Genomic DNA, 20,624 nt, shown 5'->3' on the forward strand with positions numbered 1-20,624 from the left:
CGGCGCTGTTACTCCTTGAAATATTAACCATAGTCCTAAACTTGAGATACTCAAGTACTTCACACATGCAAACCCTCACAACAAGCATTTATTTCCACAGAGACACCACTAGAGTCATTGAATCTTAACGACAAAATACAATGACTGTCTCTGCGACTGACCAGTAACCTACCTGCCAGTGACAGATCACTTTGGTCCAGATTGAAAACAATATGATTTAGGTAGCGAGGTGTCCATTGAATGATAGATCAAGAGTTAATTTGTTGTTGCTAGCAGGACCTATAGCTGCAGTACGGGGGAGCCCAGTGACAGTGACGTGATCAGTCGCCAAGACGCACTCAACTGCGACCAGTGCGCCAGTGGCTGTGTGAATGGCCGTATTGTTCTCTGGTCTTCCTTGTCAGTGTGCCTGCGCCTGCGCTGCGCTGCATCGCATCGCAGTTCCGTTCAACTTCAGTTCCTGTGCTCTGCTCCAAATCTTTCCTCTCCACCTTTTTATTTTCCATCGAAAAGCGAGTTCGACAAACCCATCAGCCCTTAATTCATCCACCACCTTCTACCAGATCCAGAATCACCATCACCATCACCGTCACAATCCTGCTCTTCGCCTTTCCTTCAACCGCCACTTCTTGCCTGTATTGAGATCCAGTCACTCCTCCTGACGAACGCACAGTCCAGTCCCTTTCTTCACTGTGTGACAAATTACCTATCTTCGACCTTCACTAGCTGTGCGTTAACTGTGCCTGTCGACTTCCCTTCCTAGCTGGGGAACGAAGCGCCATAGTCCCTCTCACTCTTTCAAGCTTTAAAAGAGCCTGTTTCAATTTATAACTGCGACGTCAACCCGCCTCCTGCGCCATCACAAGGCTGACAGTCATGATGGCGACCGAAACTGCTCCTACCAATGGTCTGTATGGCGCAACCCAGTACACCCAGCCCGCCGAACTAGCTGCGTCCACGCCTTCTGCACCAACCCACGCTACTTCTGTCTCTCAAAGTACTACTACCTCCGCGAACGTCCAAAAGGCGGACCCGCAAGAGATCGGCTGGTACTTCGTCGAGCAGTACTACACCACTTTGTCCAAGAGCCCAGAAAAGATACATCTGTTTTATTCCAAGAAGTCGCAGCTTGTCACCGGTGTTGAGGCCGAGAAGGTGGTCCCAGCGGTTGGCACCAAGGTATGACAGAGCAACCATGAACACAGGACTGATACTGACTGCAGTATAGGCAATCAGCGAGAAGATCAAAGCACTAGACTTCCAAGATTGTAAAGTGCGCGTCCTTAATGTCGATTCTCAGTCCTCCTACTCCAACATCGTTGTCCAAGTCATTGGCGAGATGTCAAACAAGTCGGAGCCCCATCACAAATTTGTCCAGACCTTTGTTCTCGCCGAGCAGCCCAATGGCTACTTTGTTCTCAACGACATTTTCCGCTACCTCAGTGACGAGGTGGACGAAATTGTGGAGGATGAACAGCCGCAACCGGAGGTCCCTGCTGAACAACCAGCCACACCCGCAGAAGGGTTGACTGAGCCGCAACCGCATATCGAGGAGACCGTTGCCACAGAGGCTGCTGCCGAGGAGGTGGATGAGAAGCTCGAGGACGATAAGAAGGAAGTGTCCATTGAAGCAGGAGCGACAGAAGTCAACGGAGCACTCGTGCCACCACCAGCTGAGCAACCCACTGAAGCTGCAGCGAGCTCACCGGCTCCGGTCCAAGCTGCGGAAGAACCAGCAGCCGATGCCACTGCTCCCACACAGCACGCCGCTGCAGAGGCTACCCCCCGAACCGAACCATCTGCAGAACCCACTCCTGCCACCCCTGCTCCTGTCGAAGCACCTCCTGCGAAGAAGACTTGGGCCAGCATGCTTGGTGGTGGAGCGAAGGCCCCTGCGGTTCCGGCTCTCCCTACGACAGCTCCTGCAGCACAGCTCAAGGCTTCTCGACCGTCGCAGTCTGGTCAAACCGCCAAACCCGCGGCCGAACCTGCTGCATCCACAAACGCCAGTGCCAGCCCTGTCAACTCTCAGAGCAACGGTTGGCAGACTGCTGAACATAGCAAAAAGGGCAACCGACCACAGAACAAGCCTGCCTCCGAGGGAGTTGTTCTCGCCTACATCAAAAACGTGAATGAGAAAGTGGATGCTAGAGTCCTCCGCGAAGTGCTCGAACGATATGGTGAACTGAAGTATTTTGATGTGTCACGACCAAAGGTATGTACTTTTCCCATCCAATTTCCTCTTCAGCTCCTAACGTGCATTCGCAGAACTGCGCCTTCGTCGAATTTGCCGACCCTGCTGGATATGCAGCAGCGGTTGCAGCCAACCCACATACTGTTGGCACCGAACAGATCTATGTTGAAGAGCGTCGCCCTCGTCCAAACGCATATGGAGGTAGCAATGCCCGTGCTGCTACCACCTCTACTCGTGGTCGGGGTGGTGGACAAACTGGACGAAGTGGAAGCCAGACCAACTTTCCCAAGGATGCTGGTCGTGGTGGCGCCTTTCCGCGAGCTGCGAAATCCGGCACAGTCACCCCCAAGGGCCGTGGTCAAACCCAAGCAGCGTGAGACCTCCTCCATCGAGAAGTGACAGGTTCGGCCATACAATGGTCAGATCAGCGGCACCGTCGTCTGCTTCCTATCCATTTTCCTCCTCCGAGTCCAGCGATGATACAAAAGCGATGTGGTATCTGAGCACTTGATGCAACGGGCGCATTTGGAAAAAAAAGTCTTTTTCCACGATATCTCCTTTATGGTTCCGTGTCTTCGCATAGCAAGTTTCGGACTGAAGTACAGCAGAGAATGGGATTGTTCCAGTTTCAGATCAGGGTTTGCGTGTTCGACAAAGAACAGATTGCACCACCAGTAAGAACCAGGGGTCATGGTCATGGTCAAGGTCATAGTCGGGAGAAGCGAGTCTTTTTTCAGCAAAGCCATGTACTTTTGTCTTCAGCGAGGGTATCTACGGGTCCTGGGATTTCCTAGAGATTGATCGAATGGCCAAGTGTGTACATTAGTGCTCATCACGAGACATAAAAAACTAATGTTGTCCCCGATCAAGTTGAGGTTGGCTGTCTTCACCGTAAAGTGCGTGCATTGAAGGAGGGAAAGACAGATATGGACACGGGGTGGGAGAGACAACAACAACAACAATAACAGCTGATGATGATTCACTACGAAAGTGAAAGCGGCCAAAAGGCGTGTGCTAAGGCGTGTGCTCTGTAGTATCGGATGACGGAAGCATCAGCAGGCTGCGGTTGTTGAGATATCTAAGGTATCTTAAGGTACCTGCGTATCTCACTCTCACTCTGGTGATAAGGTCAAGATACAAAGATAGACTCCCGCCCCTCTCCGCGTATCGCGTTCGCCGTGGGGTAACTACTTCCAGGCCGCAATCGGTCGACCTCGCTACCTACCTATCTACTACGTACCCCTAATGCTGCTAGTACTACCTACATATGTATTGACTGTCAGCTCGACTTGGTTTCCTTTCTATGTACAACAGCCTCGTAGAGCATTTGCTCCAAGACCTCTCCTCTTCCGAATCCTTGTGCCACTATTGTCTGCATTCCACTCCAGGTCCCAACCATGAGGCCCGGGATTGGACTGGAGAATGCGGAACCCCGTCCTCGCAAGGCCTCTGCCGCCGACCCCCCCTCGCCGTCTGGCGAACGCTACAGCACATCTCCCACCACTTTCTTCCTGTCCCGGGACCCTGATGCATCCAGAATGCAGAACGACCGGAGCGGCGGCACCCCGTCACCCACCCCGGTGGTGAGCAGCCTGCAGGACACCATTCAAGAGGCGGAGCGGTCAGGCAAGCACACAGGCCCGCGACCAGCGGAGGCAAGGAGTGGAAGCCGCAGACGGTCTACCATCAAGCCTGGCGCCTACGGACACTTTCGACGACGGTCGTCAAACGCCAGTGCCGGTACCAATACCAATATCGAAGCCGTACAGCCGCTGCTGGACAGAGGGACCACTCCATCTCCCCTACCGTCCCAAGACGTCTCTCTCCCGAGCAGCCCCAAGTCCACATCCTCGAGATCACTTCAAAAATCCGACGATGAATTGACTAATGACGAGTCTGGGAGCCAGGCAGTGGCTTCTAGCGAAGAAGACGAGGGGGAAACACCCGCTGTCGTACAGGACAGTCAGCCAGAGCTTATCATGCCCAGTATTACGATGCCGAGTCGACGGCCGTTTACTGATCGAGGGAAACGACTAGGAAGATTCAAGGTCATGGTAGCGGGTCGCAAAGGTACGTTGTTGCTCTGAGTCTGCTTCCTACATCTCGCTAATCGTTTTCAGGTGTCGGCAAGACCTCTCTTATCAAGTCGATCGTTCAACTCTGTGAAGATATTGTCCATGTTGATCCGGTATTGTCGAGTTCAACAAAAGGGCCTCAACGTGACGGCCATGGCCCCGTGGAGACACTAAGTGAAGTGTACGCCAGTACCAAACCTTACCCGGCTTGGTGGTCCAATGTCGAGGAAAGTCGTATCTTGCGACGGAGGAAGAGTATGGGCGACTCCGTGTTGGAGAGGAATGTCTGCTTTGTCGACACCTCGGACGCCGTCAAACTCGACAGGATCATCCAATACACAGAGCAGCAGCTTGTCAATGCCATGGTATCGATCGATCGACTTACAAATGAGTTCTCAGGATTGCTCAGTGGGCGAGGGTCTTCACATGTTGATGTAATTCTATATCTCATCTCGAAAGGTATGTCAAGCCCAATACCCCTTGAGGGAGTTGTTCCTGACTAACGGCGTGCGCAGACCACATCGAGGATGACTGCGAACGGATTCGCCAGCTGTCAGAGTTGTGCAACGTCGTGCCGCTCGTTGCCAAATCAGATCTCCTTTCTCGAGCCGAACAAAACGAGCTCAAACAAGCCCTGGATCTTGGCCTTGCAGCTCTTCCTCGGCTCCCCGTATCGTTCATATCTGAGGCCGAGGTCAAAGCGACAACGGCGGCGCCTTACACCGTCACATCCACGAGCGGCCCAGACCTCGACACGATGGATGCATCCCTGCTGATGTCACCCGAGTATATCCAGCCTCTTTTACCCTCGGAGCTCAGCCTGCTCGTGGAACAGATATTCGAGCCGGAAACGGTATCTTATCTGCGGCATACGGCCGCGCGCAAACTGGTGGCATGGCATGCCCGGCATCCCAGACTGACGACGGTATCATCGCCGTCACTCCCGTCGGTGCACAACTCGACGTTGACGTCTCCGGTGCAGACCTCCCTCAGCAACTCCGCCGTCTTACTCCCCCTAGGATCTGACGTGTCTCTCAACACTTCCAACAGTTGGGCGTTGGCGAAAGTGGCAGACCATACACAGCGAGAAGAGCGCCTGGCTCAAGTCCGGCTGTCCAAATGGGCCAGCGAGCTGCAACTCAGTCTCCAGCGTGAACGCGAGAGATATGAGAGACTGGCCCGCGGCGAACGAGCAGTGTGGTTGGTGGAGCGGATGGGCGAGGAAATCCGCGACGGCCGCGTCCTCCCGCACGACCATTTGTCGCCGCACCAGCAGCAGCAGCAACAAGCTCTCATGGAGAAGGGCGTGAAAGCCGGTATGCTGTATGGTTGTGCTGACATTCCCAGCTATCAAATCCATGATCCACTGGGCCTGTTGCGCTGGCAAGATAGCGTGCGCACTCGTGGCTGGATCGCCCTGCAAATCGTCGGCAGTTTCGGCGTCATGGGGGGCCTTGCCTTCTGGCTCGCGCGAACGTGCGGGCTGACCGCTAGTATCAACGACTGGGCCCAGGGCTGGCACATGTCGTTGTTCGGGCAGGATTGATCTGTGAGAGAGACAAACCCCTATGGATAGGGGTTGAGGTCATGCGATGATGATGACGATGATGATAAGTGCAGTGGCAACATGGGGAAAGAGGCTTTACACAACCTATAACACAGTACTGAGAGCTTCGGCGGCTGGATTGGAGGGAGTCGACGAATCTGCACATCACGGGAGTTTGAGAGTTTGCGGGGTTAACAATGCAGTTCAGCACTGCATCTTCTGGCAGTCAGGAGAGTGCGGTGATCTGGAGCGAGGCAGGACTTGAATCCGGGAGTTTCTAGCATGGATCTCTAGCATTATCAGACCATTGACACTTCTTGATATAACTAGTAATGTCCTGAGTTCCTTTCCCTTTCCCTTTCCCTTTCCCTTTGCTGCACGTTGGCATACTAGTACTAACAGTACACGGGTGCGGTACTTGCAAGCGAAACCCTTCGCAGAAACTCCGGTGCCATCCCATCCTGCTAGTTGGTTCATAGCACAAATTACATAAAGGTAAAAGTAAAGGCCATTCCCATGGTAAACAACCCGCCAAGAATAAGAAGAGGAGAAGGAGAAGAAAGGACCGTCGCGCCACCCGTGTATAATGCCGGAGACACTGGGCTAGTAGTGGGAGAAGTCGAGGCCGGACTCGAACTCGAAATCCTGCCGGACCAAGACAGGCTAGCAGTGCTCGTCGTCGCAATATGATCTCCAGAGTCGGCCGCAATCGTTGGACCTTCGTCGTCTCCCGTTCCTGATGCGGAAGGGCTTGTATGGAGAGTGAAAGTCATGTCTTCCCAACCCGGCTCCGACGACGACTTGTCAGCTGCACTGCCAGGGATAGTCACGGTGATCATGGACGATGGCGGTCCCGTTTCACATGCAGTAGCAGAGGCAGTGACAGTGACAGTGACAGTAGTGCACTGTACAACACTTGTTGCCTCTGCCCAGCCACCCGCAGACGGCGCCGGAAACTGTGATTCTGTGGGGTGGAGGGTGGTGGACGGGGTGAACCCTGTTTGCGAATCCGACGCTTGACTCCACGTCCATTCGGCCCAAGGCTGAGTGTCGTACGATTCGGTGGCTATACTCGCAGTCGTGGTGCAGCTTGTGAAATCGGTGTGCGAATCCGATGCTTGACTCCAAGTCCATTCGCCCCAAGCCTCAGTGTGGTGCTCTTCGGTCGCTGTACTCGCCGTTGTGGTGGAGCATGTGATATCTGTATGAGACTCCGATGATTGACTCCACGTCCATTCGGCCCAAGACTCAGTCTGGTGCGTTTCGGTCGTTGTACTCGCGGTCGTGGTGCAGAACTCGGTGGTACTGTAGGAAGTTACAGTGCTGGTGCATGAAGACGAGGTCGACGACTCCTCGGTATAGCACGTCGTGGTAGATGCAGATGTAGACGTAGTTATGCCGGAGGTAGTTGTGGAGGAGATAGCCGTGGAGGCGGTTGTGGAGGTCGACGTGATTGTTTCAGAAGTAGTAATGGAGGAGGTACTTGAGGCGGTGGTCGAGGTGGACGCAGTTGTTTCGAAAGTAGTGATGGAGGAGGTAGTTGAGGCGGTGGTCGAACCAGTCGTCGAGCCAGTCGTCGAGCCAGTCGTCGAACCAGTCGTCGAGCTAGTCGTAGATGCAGTAATTGAGCCAGTCGTCGAGCTAGTAGTAGATGCAGTAGTTGAGCCAGTCGTTGAGCCACTCGTTGAGCTAGTAGTAGATGCAGTAGTTGAGCCAGTCGTAGATCCAGTCGTAGAGCTAGTCGTAGATCTAGTCGTAGATACGGTTGTGGAAGCAGTCGTCGAGCCAGTCGTAGATCCAGTTGTAGATCCAGTTGTAGATCCAGTTGTAGATCCAGTCGTAGATCCAGTCGTAGATCTAGTCGTAGATGCAGTCGTAGATGCAGTCGTTGAGCCAGTCGTGGAGCTAGTCGTAGATACGGTTGTGGAAGCAGTCGTCGAGCTAGTCGTAGATCTGGTCGTAGATCTAGTTGTGGAGGTAGTCGTGGATCCGCTCGTGGATCCGCTCGTAGAGGCAGTGGTAGAAGAGATTGACAGAGAGGAGATGGTCGAAGAGGTGGTAGACGTCAAGGACCTAGTCGTGGAGGATATAGTAGAAGAGGACGTTCTCGTGGTGGAGATAGTAGACAAGGAGGTGGTCGTCAAGGAGGATGTTGTGATAGTTGAAGAGGCCGTTGTAGGCACAGTGGTGCTAGGCACAGTTGTGGTAGGCACCGTCGTGGTAGGCACCGTCGTGGTAGGTACCGTCGTGGTAGGTACCGTCGTTGTAGGCACCGTCGTCGTAGGCACCGTCGTCGTAGGCACTGTTGTCGTAGGCACCGTCGTTGCAGGCACCGTCGTTGTAGGCACCGTTGTCGTAGGCACCGTTGTTGCAGGCACCGTCGTTGTAGGCACTGTTGTCGTAGGCACCGTCGTTGCAGGCACAGTGGTTGCAGGCACAGTCGTTGTAGGCACAGTCGTCGTAGGCACGGTCGTTGTAGCCACAGGTGTAGTGGTGACCGGAGTGGTCGTAGTGGCGATGGGCGTGGTCGTAGTGGTAGCCACTGGAGTGGTGGTTGAAGGCAAGGCTGTCGATGTTGTAATGCTGGTGGTGGTAGTAGCGGCCGGGTTATTGGCGCAGAGAGGTTGAGCATTGATCGTGTCGCCGATCAAGGTCACTGCACCGGTCAAGGCGTACAGTCCGCCAGCGTTTGTCTCCCCCGAGTCGACAGAAATCGAAGCCAGTGCTAGGACGTTTCCGACCAAGGAAGTACCGGCGGCTAGGGTCGCTGAGCTGCCCACCTGCCAGAAGACGTTGCATGCCTGGGCGCCATTGGTCAACGCGACGGTAGCACCAGCGCCAGTGATAAGAGTGCTTCCCATCTGGAAGACGAAAACACTGTTGGGGTTGCCTTGGCCATCGAGAGTCAACGTGCCGGTGAGCCCGGCGGAAGTATCATAGTGGTAGACACCAGGGACAAGGGTTTGACCACCGAGATCCTGGCCGGTCAGATCATTGCCCGCCGGGTAAGGAAGGGCAGCAGCCACATTGTAGGCAGCGGTTGCATCGTTCTGGGCAGTCTGGGCAACTGCATCGGCGTTGTGTGTGTCGCCGTTGACGACGCCTGGTGGGAAGCCGCTGAGCGCAGTTCCAGGATATATTCCTAGATCGCCATTGAGGACAGACGCCCCAGTATTCGTCACGGCCGAAGCCCCGAGGACTGCAAATTGCGCAGCTGTTCCAAGGTCGACTGCTTGGGCGTTGATGGTAACGAACGCGAGCCCGAAAAGCAACAGAGAGCGTGTGCAAATAGCCATCCTCCTCATGGTGAAGGGTATCATAACAAAATAACGACCGGCGAAGCTTTAAGATCCAAGCTCGTGGATAGGAGTGATGTTCTATCAAATTCTCGCAACGCGATGGGAACAAAATGATCGACCCATGAAGGATCAACGAACAGCAGATGAATGAAGGAGGGAGAAGCAATCAACACCACACCTACTTACTTTTCATACTTTGAACCCAGGGGCAATATTGATTTCACAAGACCCATCGTCCACCGACCAGCACGGTCACTTGGTCCCAAACGAGAGCTGCGCATTATGGCCGGAGGTTTTCTCCAGAATGAAGTCCCGCAAACCAAGTTGGCCCGTGAACATGAACGTGAACGGTAGTGTGTGGTGTGTCTGGAGCTGATATAGAGAAAAGCGGCAGTTGGTAGGTCGTCAGGCCGACAGGGCCACTCTTCTCCTGAGTCATGGCCTGTTTCCTCACTAAACGAGATTGGCGGTAGAAACTGCGTTGGCTTGGGGACTCAACGGGCGAATATCATGAGTCTGTCAGAAGGCAAGTCCCGTTTCTTTTCAGCCTTGTACCATTCTTGTTCTCCTGACAGGGCACTAAGAGTTCGTCCGGATGGGGTGAGCACTTAGCAGCGATGGTTTTAGGGACAACATCTGAATCTTCATCTTCCTTTTCTTCATCTTCCTTCTCTTTTCCAGAGTACCATGGCCGAATCTGCTCCGGGTGGGACAAGATGCATACGGCTACAGAGTGTTGTTGGGTTGGTTGAATCAATGTCAAGTGGCAGGTTGTTGTTACAGAGTAAACATGAAGGCGCAGCTGCGTACGTCTACAGAGTCATACTAGTACTAGTACGCACTAGCATTAACTCCGCACGGAAATCTAGTTGCGAGCCTTAACTAAAGGGACCGACCTACTAGTACCTACTAGTACCGACCTTATCGGTCTTATCTAGTGCGATAAGGTGGATTAGCACGTAGTCCGATAGTAAGGTACTAACGTCACCCTAGGCAGCTTAGTAGGTGATAATAACACAGGCAACAACGTCCAGAACATCCACACATCCAACACATAAACAAGATGCCAGTGCGTGCACTTCTGTCATGACAGCTGCATGCGAATGACGCGGCATCCTTTCAAGGGGTTCAAGGGGCTGAGGAGGCTTGCTTCTTGGCTTCATTTTCCGCTTTCCATCCTGGGGTTGGGAGCTTAGAACCAAGCAGCTGGGTGATCAGTTTATGGCCCAACATGAATGCTTTAACCTTGAGGTAGAGTAGGGACTGTGTGGAACTTGAAGTTCTCACACCCAACTGTAGCGCAGCGAGAGGCAACACCCATGCCAGTGATGCCAATAGTACTGTGGAAGGTTTTAGGATCCCTCGACACATCGATAGTCTGACATGGATATAGACCTAGGTATATATATATACACCAGCCGTATATACTTTCTATATGTCTCGGTTCGAGTTGTTGCCATCCTTTCGGCCAAGAGCCTATGACTGCCTGGCTGCTGCCACCCTCGCTTCCCTGCAGTGGTTGACTTATTGATCATACGTAGTACTACTAAAGTACCTATATCCGTCACTTCACAGCCGTGCTCCCTCCAAGTCGGGCGACATCTGGGCACGGCCACCTACTTACGCATGTAGTTTCCAAGTGATCCAATTCGCCCCTGACTAGATTTTGTACTTCCGCTTAACAAGGGGTTGGACAATAGTTTGCGCCCACGGGCCCTCCTCCTCACACCTCGAGGCCGAAAGTCTGTTGATCCAGCGGCAGTCCACGACATCATCACCAATTCAGGGCGCGCGTCCCTCTCACACAGGTTTGCAGCGACTGACCAACCTATCTGGGCAAAATGGAGAATAGTGTGATAGATGCAAGGAAGTACGGTCGTAGTTGTCTAGATCAACACGCACAGACATACCATGCTCGTTTTGTAGAGCCACGGGGGTCAGGAGCATCCCCCGAACAAGAAGTCCAGCCCAGCACGGTCTGACTGGGGACCACCTACCGTCACCCATGTTTCAACACCAAGGATCGCGCATCCTGGACGGTGGCATGCAGTGAAACACGCTTACAAAGTCTGCGATGTACATTCGCTTGCTAAGATGAGAGACAGCCATCTCGAATCTTGAAGGCCCCTTTATTAGTCAAACCAGCGATCACGGACCTGACTACTACGTGCACCGGCAGCCCTTCTTCCCTAGTAATGCACGTATATATCCTCGCACCTCAGGGACAGGGAGGCCATCATGAGACCTGAAACAGGTTCTGCCTTTGGATAACGTGGAGTTCGAAGATACAGGGGAGGGAGTGCGATCTCGCTTGGCTTCGGCATAGGGGGAGAACAAGGAAGGTATCGATACACGAGGCTGCGTCGGGGTTGATTATTGTGTATGTTCTTCGAACAACGATGCTTCGCTCGGAAAGTACCGGATGCCTAGGTAGGTAGGTAGAACTGTTCTGTGATTCATGAATGAGTAGGTACTCCCCGTAGCAGAGGGATGGCCCTGGTCATAATATGATCTGGACCTGGCCATGAGGGGAGAACATGCGAATAGTTTGACGGATAGGCGAGTTCGGAACGATAGAGGAGGGAGGGCGGTAGCTTAAAGGCAAGCCTGATAGGAGGAATTCGAAAGGGCGATTCAAATAGTGCAGCTTCGCTTCCATGTTTCCAGCCTGTCGCCACGTGGATTTGACGATGGGATCAGACAGTGGCTGAACAGGCAAGGACGCTTTCATGTGCAGCTAGCCATCACTGCACCTCGTGTCGTGTCGTGTCGTGCAGTGGTTGATCTGCAGTGTCTACTAGCATATTCGCCCATGTGAAGATGGAGAAGAGAGATGAAGGGCGTTGGGTGCATTATTATTGGGAGACAGGTTTGTTAGCTTAGGGGCTGTCCCCTGGACGATATCCTGTTATAGAGGCTTCAGGCAAGCCCAAGGCAGCCCAAAGAGCCTGAGGAGCCTAGCCCCCCGTGGCTGGGGGCCTGGAACCAGGTGGGACGGGGGCTAACAGAGCCACAGCGTGCCGTGGAAACGGCTCCTAAGGCTGCGGTCACCAGCGGCGGTCTAACAGTCCGTCCGTGCCGGGGTGGGAGCTCTTCCTTCAATAACGACTCAGAAGCAACCAAGGAACCCACACCAGGGGCATTGGGGTCTGATGGCTGTGGTTCCCGTATCTTGTATCTAAGGTATTCTGTACATACTACGCATCCTTGTAAACACTGACACTTCTCGTCTGCAGTTCTGCCGCAGTCACAAATCCTTGTTCCATTCTTCCACTAACAACAACAACCCCCTTCGTCCTGCTCACATCAGACACCGCTGCAGCATTCTTTGTCTTTAACTCTTTTCGTCATTTCGCCCTTGTCCCTCCTGTCCCTCGAGCTTCTTATCCTTCTTTCTTCGTATCCGTCCAGTCATCCAGACGGTCTCCCTGTGGCCAGAACCAGCCGTGGAAATTAGGCCATTGGAAGCATCGGAATACATCAGCCACACAGCCATTCACCGCCTGACCACGACACGGAATCCCCCGTACATGTGTATATACAAGATCCCACCCCCTACAGCTCACACCATCAGCTCTCGAGACCAATATTACTGTCTTTGACCGAATCCTCCTCTTCTCCTCTCGCCCTTCCATCTTGATTATCGCGAGTCCCCAGGCCCTCAACTCCCGGCTCTATCCCCTTCCACACGGAAACCCACTTAGCGGGCGCACTCCAGCGTCAACAAGCAAAGTTTTGCTGGGCGGCGTCTTTGAACGTACATTCTGCCGTCAAACAGACCTGCGGAGAGTGACAAGAACAACACCGGTGGTCAACGCTCTGTTCCTGACGCTTAACCTCGGTTCCTGTGGCCTTCTGGAAATCCTCTTGTTGGAAGACTGAGCCTCATCACTCCTTTTCGGAAGCTGGGTTGATTCTTCTTGCACCATTGTTGGGTACCATTGAATCGGGAACGTTGGAAAATCAAGAGCACGGTTCAGCCGCCATAGTTGCTAGGAAGACGCTTTGACTTCCACATATATACTATTTATCGAGTCAGGTGGGCATCGGACACTACAAACTCGCAGCCAGGACGACCATACCGTCCACAAGCCGCCGTCATGTCACGCAGATCTCTTGAATCCCAAAGGCCTATAATGGCCCCAAGCGTACGTCTCAGGCTCTTTCCTCTGCTCCATTGTTTCAGTGCAACATAACAAAAAGACAACAACTCTGTACAAGATGGCTGACTTCTTGTCTTTCCTTCAGCTCATTTCCAACCGCACATCGAAGCGATACTCCACATATTCGGCCTCACCGAGTTTCGCGACAACATCCACCACCTGCTCTGACACCGTTACTCTGCCCTCGGCGGCAGCAGAAACCATGACGGTGAGCGCGGAGACCGGCATGGCCGAGATCAGGCAATTGACTCAAGGTCTTGATCGACTGGAAAACAAACATTTACAACAACAACGGTTCGTGCCTAGCCAGAAGAAGGCCGACGACCTGAGCAAATTGAGCCTGGGTGCGAAAGTGGAGAGGGCCCTGGGACGACGAATGACAGACCAAGATGCTGTATTCCGTGTCAAGCGGCCTTTGGCAAAAACGAGCAACTCTTTTCCCTTCCTGGATGAAAAGGCCGTGCTGAAAGCTTGAGGTTGATATCTGAGGCTGGAGTTTGACAAACAAGGACGGGACCGACGACGAGCATCCACACGCCTTTGCATCACGCGAAGTGGCATAAAGGGCAATAACAACACCCTATAGAGATCAGGAATTTTCTCTTATGCTGTTCCACAAGGCTGTGGTTGCTGTGTTCACGTCGGGTGCTGAAGTAACGAGATGGATGTAATTGCTACGTTTTGTTTTGTTGGGACTTCATATTTGGGACATTTTGAGTCTTGTCACTTGAGATACCATGTTTACTTCTTTGCCCTGCTTATTGAATTGGAGTGATTGCTGGCGGTGGTTGGTCTTTGATCGCATCATTGTTTTGAAGAGAGAATTGCGAAGACTGTGTTTGGAACGTTGTGCTCGGGATCATGCATCAGTGTCTTCTGTTGCAACCAGAAGGAGAGGAAGGAGAACACGCGATTCGGAGCCTGGGGTTTGTGTACAGAATGCCTTGCGATGAAATTGATGGGCGAGGGCGAGAGCGAGGGCGAACTTGACAAGAAGAAAGAAAACGAAAACGAAAACGAAAACGACATTCATATCCAGCAAGATCCAGATCCATAACAACCTGAGACTGCTATATTTTTTACCATTGCTCCTGGTGTGGTTTCTCTTTCTCTCTCGTGTGAACAGGAGCTGTTGGCGGTTCGAGCATTACGTTGCCGCCGCGTTAAACTTGCATGCCGAGCATTCTTCTTGTCTGGGTGACTTTTGATTTACCAAGAACTCGTTGAAGACACTGCATAGGTTGTCAAGCAATCTGACTCGACTCGACTGGACCGGTGAGGCATGAAGACACATTGACACAAGAAGACTATGATGGGATAAGAGGAAAGGGATCATTACACAGTAAGTGAAGATCAAGTCTCTGTAGTAGATAAAGACATCCATCCCAACGGTGAAGGATCCATCGGAGGGAAAGGACAGGAAGAAAACAACGGCAAATAAGTAGTAGTAGTAGATGGAGATGGAGATGAAGAAGCAGAAGAGGTCCCAAGCACAACCAACATCCCACAACCAACATCCCACAACCAACAGGACGGATGAATCAACAAACAAAACGGTCGACACACATCATCCCTTCATCCACACTCCAATCCTCGAACTCCCACCACAGACTTCATCCCTATCCCCCGCGCAACGCATACCACAGTCCCCCTCGACGGTGCGCACAGCTTTACCCCCAATCTCGTTCCCACAATAACATTCGCGCCCATACTCGACGCCGGCGAACTTGTAGCCTCGGGCAGAACATGTCGAGATACAAAGTTCTTGAGTCATACCGCCATTGCCACTGCCATTGGAACCGACACTCGCACTGGTACTATACCCCTGCAACGCTCTCTCCGCCGCCGACGGATCGGTATAACATCCCTGATAGCCCTAATCTGTGACCACCAGTTTCGCGGACGGAGCGGAGATGGCGGTGTTGTTGTAGATGCTGAGCCGGGAGCGACCGCCGCAGATTTCGGGCCCGGAGCTTGACTGTGGTTGTGAGCCGGTGTCCACAGAACCACCACCACCACAAGCCATAGTACATCCTGATGCAGTGAGGAGAGTGTCGACGGGCAGTGTGGACGCGCAGTAGCATTCTCGGCCGTATTCGAGCCCTGTGATGGGGAGGGACTGCGACGAGCAGAACGTGAGGCATGTTGAGATGGTCATTGAGGAGTTGGTCATGGAGGAAGACGATAAAAGGCGGCCGGTGGACGGTTCGGCCGCACAGCCGAGGTACATGTTTGGATAGTAGGGGTTTGATGATGCTGATGCGGATGAAGATGACGAAGTCGAAGTTGAAGTGGATGAGGCTGAGGCTGAGGCTGAGGCTGAGGAGGAGGAGGAGGAGGAGGAGGAGGTAGACCTTGTCGTGGAATGGGATGTCGTCAAGGTGGAAACACTGGAAACAGTGCTCGGTGATAACAAGATTGACGTTGACCAAGAAGAAGCTTTTGTAGTGGTTTGGATCGAGCTGGTGGTGATAGAGGTAGAAGCAGAAATGACAGTAGTCATGCTGGAGATTGACGAGGTGGAAGAGGTCGACGACAAAGACGTCGAGGATTGAAGGGTATTTACGATCCTCGAAGTCGATGTCGATATCGATGGCGAGGTTGATGGCGAGGTTGATGGCAAGGTTGAAGTCGAAATCAATTGCGTACCAGAGCTTGTCGTGGTTCTAGTAGACTTCTGTGTAGAACTGCTCAAACTCGAGCTTGACTGCACAATGAACTGGTACATGGTCAATCCGTTCGGTCCACCACAGATGGTTGATGAATTTCCAGCACATGTCATGGAGCAGCGGCCGTCTGTGGCAGTCACAGATCCGACAGCGAGAGTGTTGCCGCAATAGCATTCACGACCATATTCCACACCAAAGTATGTGGGACCAGTACAGTTTCCCGCACAGTATTGTAGAGTCATGTCGTTGGAAGCCACCGCCTTTCCGGCCAGAGCGCGGCCATTCGTCGCTTCGGTATGGCAGTCGAGATACTGGAAACTGCCAACAGTGGGAACCACGAGCGGTCCAGACGGTGTAGGAGTCGGCGGTGGCGTAGTGGAAGTCCAGTTTGGGTTCATGTACAATGTCAGTCCGTTCGGGCCACCGCATGCAAGGCTCGAGTTGCCTGAACATGCCATGTTGCAGCGTCCATCGGTAGCTGGAGCACTACCTAGACCAAGGGCATTGCCACAATAACATTCGCGACCATATTCGACCCCGAAGTATTTGTACTGCGTGCAATTGTTAGCACAGGTTTGGAGACTGATGCTATCGTCGGCCAAAGCAAAGCTGGCTAGTGCCCGACCGGTGGTGGCCTCTGTGTAGCAGGAGACATAGCTGAAGTTGCCAATGGTGGGTGGAGCTGCCGGGCCCGTTGGGCCAGGAAGAGTGGGATTCTGGTTGCCGGGTGGCGGAGGAGGAGGAGACGTGGGTGTCGAGCTGGGAAGACTGCCGTTGCCGTACATGTACATGTTGAGACGGCTTGGGCCTCCACAATACTCTGTTTGATTGTTGTTGCATGTCATGCTGCAATCCGAGGCTCGAGTGCTGACAGCACCAGTCGACAAAGTATTGCCACAGAAACATTGGCCGCCATACTCCACGCCAGAGTACAAATACCCTTGACATGCTTGAAGACAGCCGGCCACAGTGGTATTGGAGTTGATCGGGACGTTGAGTGCGCGGGATTGGGATCCTTCAGTGTAGCAGCCCAGGGCCTGGAATCCAAGAGTGCCAGGATTGACATACGGTCCGGGGATGTCAGTACTGTTGCCGTTCCAACGAGTGATGTCGCCGAAGAGCGAGATGAAGGAACCGGTGCCAGAGATGCCATTTCCTCCACATATTTCATTGATATTACCGGTACATGGAAAGTCGCAGTTGGCGTCATCGTTGATGGTCTTGGGACGATTATAGCCACACCAACATTCTGGTAGAGGTTAGCAGAATCATCCGTCAAAGTGGACTTGCTTACCTTGGTTATACTGAGTGCCGGCAAAAATATATCCTGCAGCGGCACACTTGGCAATGCATTGCTCGTTGGTGTTGAGAGGGCCACTGTAGATAGTTGTCTGAAGTTGTCGACCTGGGTTGTTCTCTGTAAAGCAGCCAGCATATCGGTAGACCCCTTGTTGTGTAATAGGATTCAAGGGTGGTGCTTGTTCAGATACTGCATTGCAGACGAATTGGATGTATTGTTTCCCAAAGCTGGGGTCGTTGAGGTTCATGGTCCACTGCGCAGTCCCAACGTAGGGGTCGACATTGATCTGGCTCTTGGGTACCGAACAGAAAAGAGTGGCAGTAAGATTCTGTCCAGCATACACCAGTGTGCCATCGGCAAGGTCGACTTGATTGCTGGCGCCGATTATACTTCCTGCGATGGCAAAAGGAGGTTTTCTGACGGTGACAGACAAGGCTGCTGCATTCGCTGAGCCGTTGTTAGTCAGTGGCATCTTCAAATACTGGCTCGTGTTCTCGGTCACATTTCCAAACGTAAATGCTGTGGTGCTGTTGTAAGGTACCCATGCTCCACTGGGAGTTTGAAACTCCAGAACAGCTTTCGGCTCATCGGAACATGTTGCAAGAACATCGAAGACCTTGGTTCCTCCGTTCGACACGATTTGGACGAACACACCGTAGTTGCCGCTGGAGGGCGGATTGAAGTTGATTGGGACGGTCACGGCACTGTTCGGTCCCACCGAGAGCGGCATGTTATAGAACGTGAATGCCGAGACGACCGTTGCTGCTTGCGTGCCATTTGGCGTGATCCAAGGTCCGGTCTCGCCGACCACAGAGTACAAGATGTTGGTGATGCTGAGGACGCTATTTCCGAGGTTGTTGATGATGACAGATTGATTAACACCGCCCACCTGTTGACCAGTGATAACACCATTCCAGCTGACAGTGTTCGAAGTGACCATCAGTAAAGGAGCTTGGCTCTGGCCGGTGCCCTTCAATTGCACAGGAGTGTTTATGCTGAATCCGGCTGCCTGCTGCGTAGTGTTGAGGATGACAGACGACGACAAAGGTCCCACGGTCTGTGGAGTAAAGGTGGCCTGGAATGAGAATTATTGTCCCGGGGCCACAGTGAGTGGGAAGTTCGGTAGACTGCCAATCACAAAGTTGGGATTCCCCCAGAGTCCTGCCCCAGTCACCGTGACTGCAGTGTTGGCTGTACATTTCACGCTCATGGGAGCAGTTGTTGCATTGAGATTGACGGTGCCGAATTGAAGAGTTGTACAGTTCAAGGGTAGATTGACAGGTGCTCCGTATGCATAAATGTATCCCACAGTGGTCCCTTGATATACAATGCCATCTCCGAACACAGGTCTGGTGAATTTTGTTGTCCCTGGAGTAACAAACGAATTGATCTCTTGCAGAACGCCGTTGCTTGGGACGGCGTTGTAAATTCGTAGATTTGAGCCTTCCACGTCCGACGTCCACACCAAACCACTCCCGGGTTGGTCGTTTAGCGACGTCACTGTACCATGCCCAACTCCCAGTATATATGCATTCTTCTCTGGGGAATCTGCCACTTTTGTTGAAATATGGAACGCCGTTGTTGCAAGGGAATTTAAAGACGTGGGTTTGGTACTGAATGACGTTGATGTAGATGTAAACTTCTTCCAGTGGGTATACACCCGCCCCGGCATAAACAGAGTTCTCATTCTGGTAGACCTGTATCACATTGTCGAGCTTGTTGGGGCCATTTTGATAGCCTCCAAGATTGTCCAGGTTGAGCCAATAAGTCTTGCCACTCTTGCCGGTGACAACACCCATTCGCTTGATGTCACCACAGGAGAATTGACTTGGAGTAATTCCAAGGGCGATGTTCCGAGATCTGTTCGAATTTAGCAGCTTCGTTTGATCTCACAGATCAGACCTTACCTTTATCAGCCCCATCCAGCTGCGTCTTCTCCCACGGCATGAAAAAGTCCACAACAGTCAGAGAACCATCATCGTTGATTGCCATATGCACAGCCGCTTCTTCCAGATATGTAGGCGGGTTTCTTCCGTTGACCGGAATCCCGTTGAGCTGGGAAGCATACCCATTTCCGGTAGCAAAGAACATGGAGCCCTTGCCATCGGTTGCAAGACCGCCACCTGACATCCACACGCCCGCACCAGGAGTGGCCGGACCGACACCGGCTACAGAAGTCAGAACAATGACTTCATGGAGCACTGATGGTGTATGTTAAGCTTGGCTTACCGCCTTCTGTGGCGAACCGTTCCACGAGCTGGCCAGTGCCTTTGTCCCAGCCCACGATCCAGCCAGTGAAATTCCATTGAACGCTGCACGAGAAGTTATCATTCACTGTACAAGCAGGTGGACTTCCACCTCTGTAGAAGAGGCCCAAGAAGGAGATGCGGATGGAAGGTTGTCACTTACCAATGACTAGCAAAGCCGGCGTAGACAAAATTGCCAGTATGGAGCAAAGCCGGACGTTGATGGTGGATGCCGCCATTGAATGATCGCTGGGGGTTATTTCTCGCTACAACGCCTTCCAGGTTGACGGGAAATTTCGGTCTTTCAGATAGGTCCACTGTACTGATGGCGTGGATGTAGTATCGACCATTTGGACGACCAGTAGCACCATTCAGACTTTGATCAATGTAAGTCTTGGAGGTCAAGTACCACGTATCCTGCTCACATCTTCAGTTTTCTAATCATAGTAGATCTCATGGTGTCATACCGTGTCTGGATCAATGACGCCAGTTGCAGTGACACCCACTGTTGGATTGATGTCATCTAGCCATTCAAGTCGCTCACAAGGAAAGGTCGATGTATATTCCGCGAGGCCACAATGACACCGGTTTTTGCCACGATCTTGTACAGATTGTTCTGTGTGGTTGCAACATAGAGGTATTGAACACCGTCTGAGCCAGTATAAACCAAGGGTTGGGAAAATATCTGCTCGGGTACATTTTGTCCGTTGATCGAATAAGTCCCGGGAAGTTTGGTCTTGAATAGTAGACCGAACTGAGCGCTTCCAACCACTGTGGGATCCATGTTGTGGTTGTTCTGATAGCCGCTTCTGTCGTTGGAGCCGCCCCAAGTGATGGTGTCTGCACTTGCAAGAGCGTTGACATTCTGTATGAACAGGAGATCCAGAAATATCACCAAGTTAACGAGCGACTGTAGGTAATGAAATAATAGCAAATGCATTGTGTGAGCGAGTGTGTAAGTACAAAACGAGTGTCCAAGAAAACTGTTTTGATGAGAGTCGGAAAGTGCTGGGGAGACACTGAGAGAAGACGTGGGAGACGGTGGTATATCATGTATACGACAGTTAAATCATAAGGGCCAACCGTCGACCGTCTGCCATGCAACGTAATCGAAGCTGGCTATCCTGGCTGG

General features: G+C 52.5%; 5 protein-coding genes across 5 annotated transcripts; 3 read left to right on the forward strand and 2 right to left on the reverse strand.

Moving 5' to 3' along the window:
* Nucleotides 1–879: 879 nt before the first annotated feature.
* Nucleotides 880–2,571, forward strand: A1O1_05154 (uncharacterized protein; the record flags this gene model as incomplete). Its single annotated transcript, XM_007726040.1, has 3 exons — nt 880–1,179; nt 1,229–2,215; nt 2,269–2,571. 3 exons carry the CDS (start codon nt 880–882, stop codon nt 2,569–2,571), a joined length of 1,590 nt encoding a protein of 529 aa, XP_007724230.1.
* A 1,020-nt stretch (nt 2,572–3,591) lies between these two features.
* On the forward strand, nt 3,592–5,815 carry A1O1_05155 (uncharacterized protein; the record flags this gene model as incomplete). The annotated part of the gene is made up of 3 exons (XM_007726041.1): nt 3,592–4,264; nt 4,315–4,728; nt 4,785–5,815. 3 exons carry the CDS (start codon nt 3,592–3,594, stop codon nt 5,813–5,815), a joined length of 2,118 nt encoding a protein of 705 aa, XP_007724231.1.
* Nucleotides 5,816–7,888: 2,073 nt separating this feature from the next.
* On the reverse strand, nt 7,889–9,120 carry A1O1_05156 (uncharacterized protein; the record flags this gene model as incomplete). The annotated part of the gene is made up of 2 exons (XM_007726042.1): nt 7,889–8,005; nt 8,029–9,120. The coding sequence occupies 2 exons, from the start codon at nt 9,118–9,120 to the stop codon at nt 7,889–7,891; spliced, it is 1,209 nt and encodes a 402-aa protein (XP_007724232.1).
* A 4,215-nt stretch (nt 9,121–13,335) lies between these two features.
* On the forward strand, nt 13,336–13,752 carry A1O1_05157 (uncharacterized protein; the record flags this gene model as incomplete). Its single annotated transcript, XM_007726043.1, has 1 exon — nt 13,336–13,752. The coding sequence occupies one exon, from the start codon at nt 13,336–13,338 to the stop codon at nt 13,750–13,752; it is 417 nt and encodes a 138-aa protein (XP_007724233.1).
* A 1,401-nt stretch (nt 13,753–15,153) lies between these two features.
* Nucleotides 15,154–20,432, reverse strand: A1O1_05158 (uncharacterized protein; the record flags this gene model as incomplete). Its single annotated transcript, XM_007726044.1, has 8 exons — nt 15,154–17,195; nt 17,241–18,321; nt 18,385–18,746; nt 18,802–19,106; nt 19,189–19,414; nt 19,476–19,558; nt 19,656–19,909; nt 20,037–20,432. 8 exons carry the CDS (start codon nt 20,430–20,432, stop codon nt 15,154–15,156), a joined length of 4,749 nt encoding a protein of 1,582 aa, XP_007724234.1.
* Nucleotides 20,433–20,624: the final 192 nt, after the last annotated feature.

The sequence above is a fragment of the Capronia coronata genome, assembly GCF_000585585.1.
Source record: "Capronia coronata CBS 617.96 chromosome Unknown acBCG-supercont1.4, whole genome shotgun sequence".
In the NCBI taxonomy this organism is placed as follows: Eukaryota; Fungi; Ascomycota; class Eurotiomycetes; order Chaetothyriales; family Herpotrichiellaceae; genus Capronia; species Capronia coronata.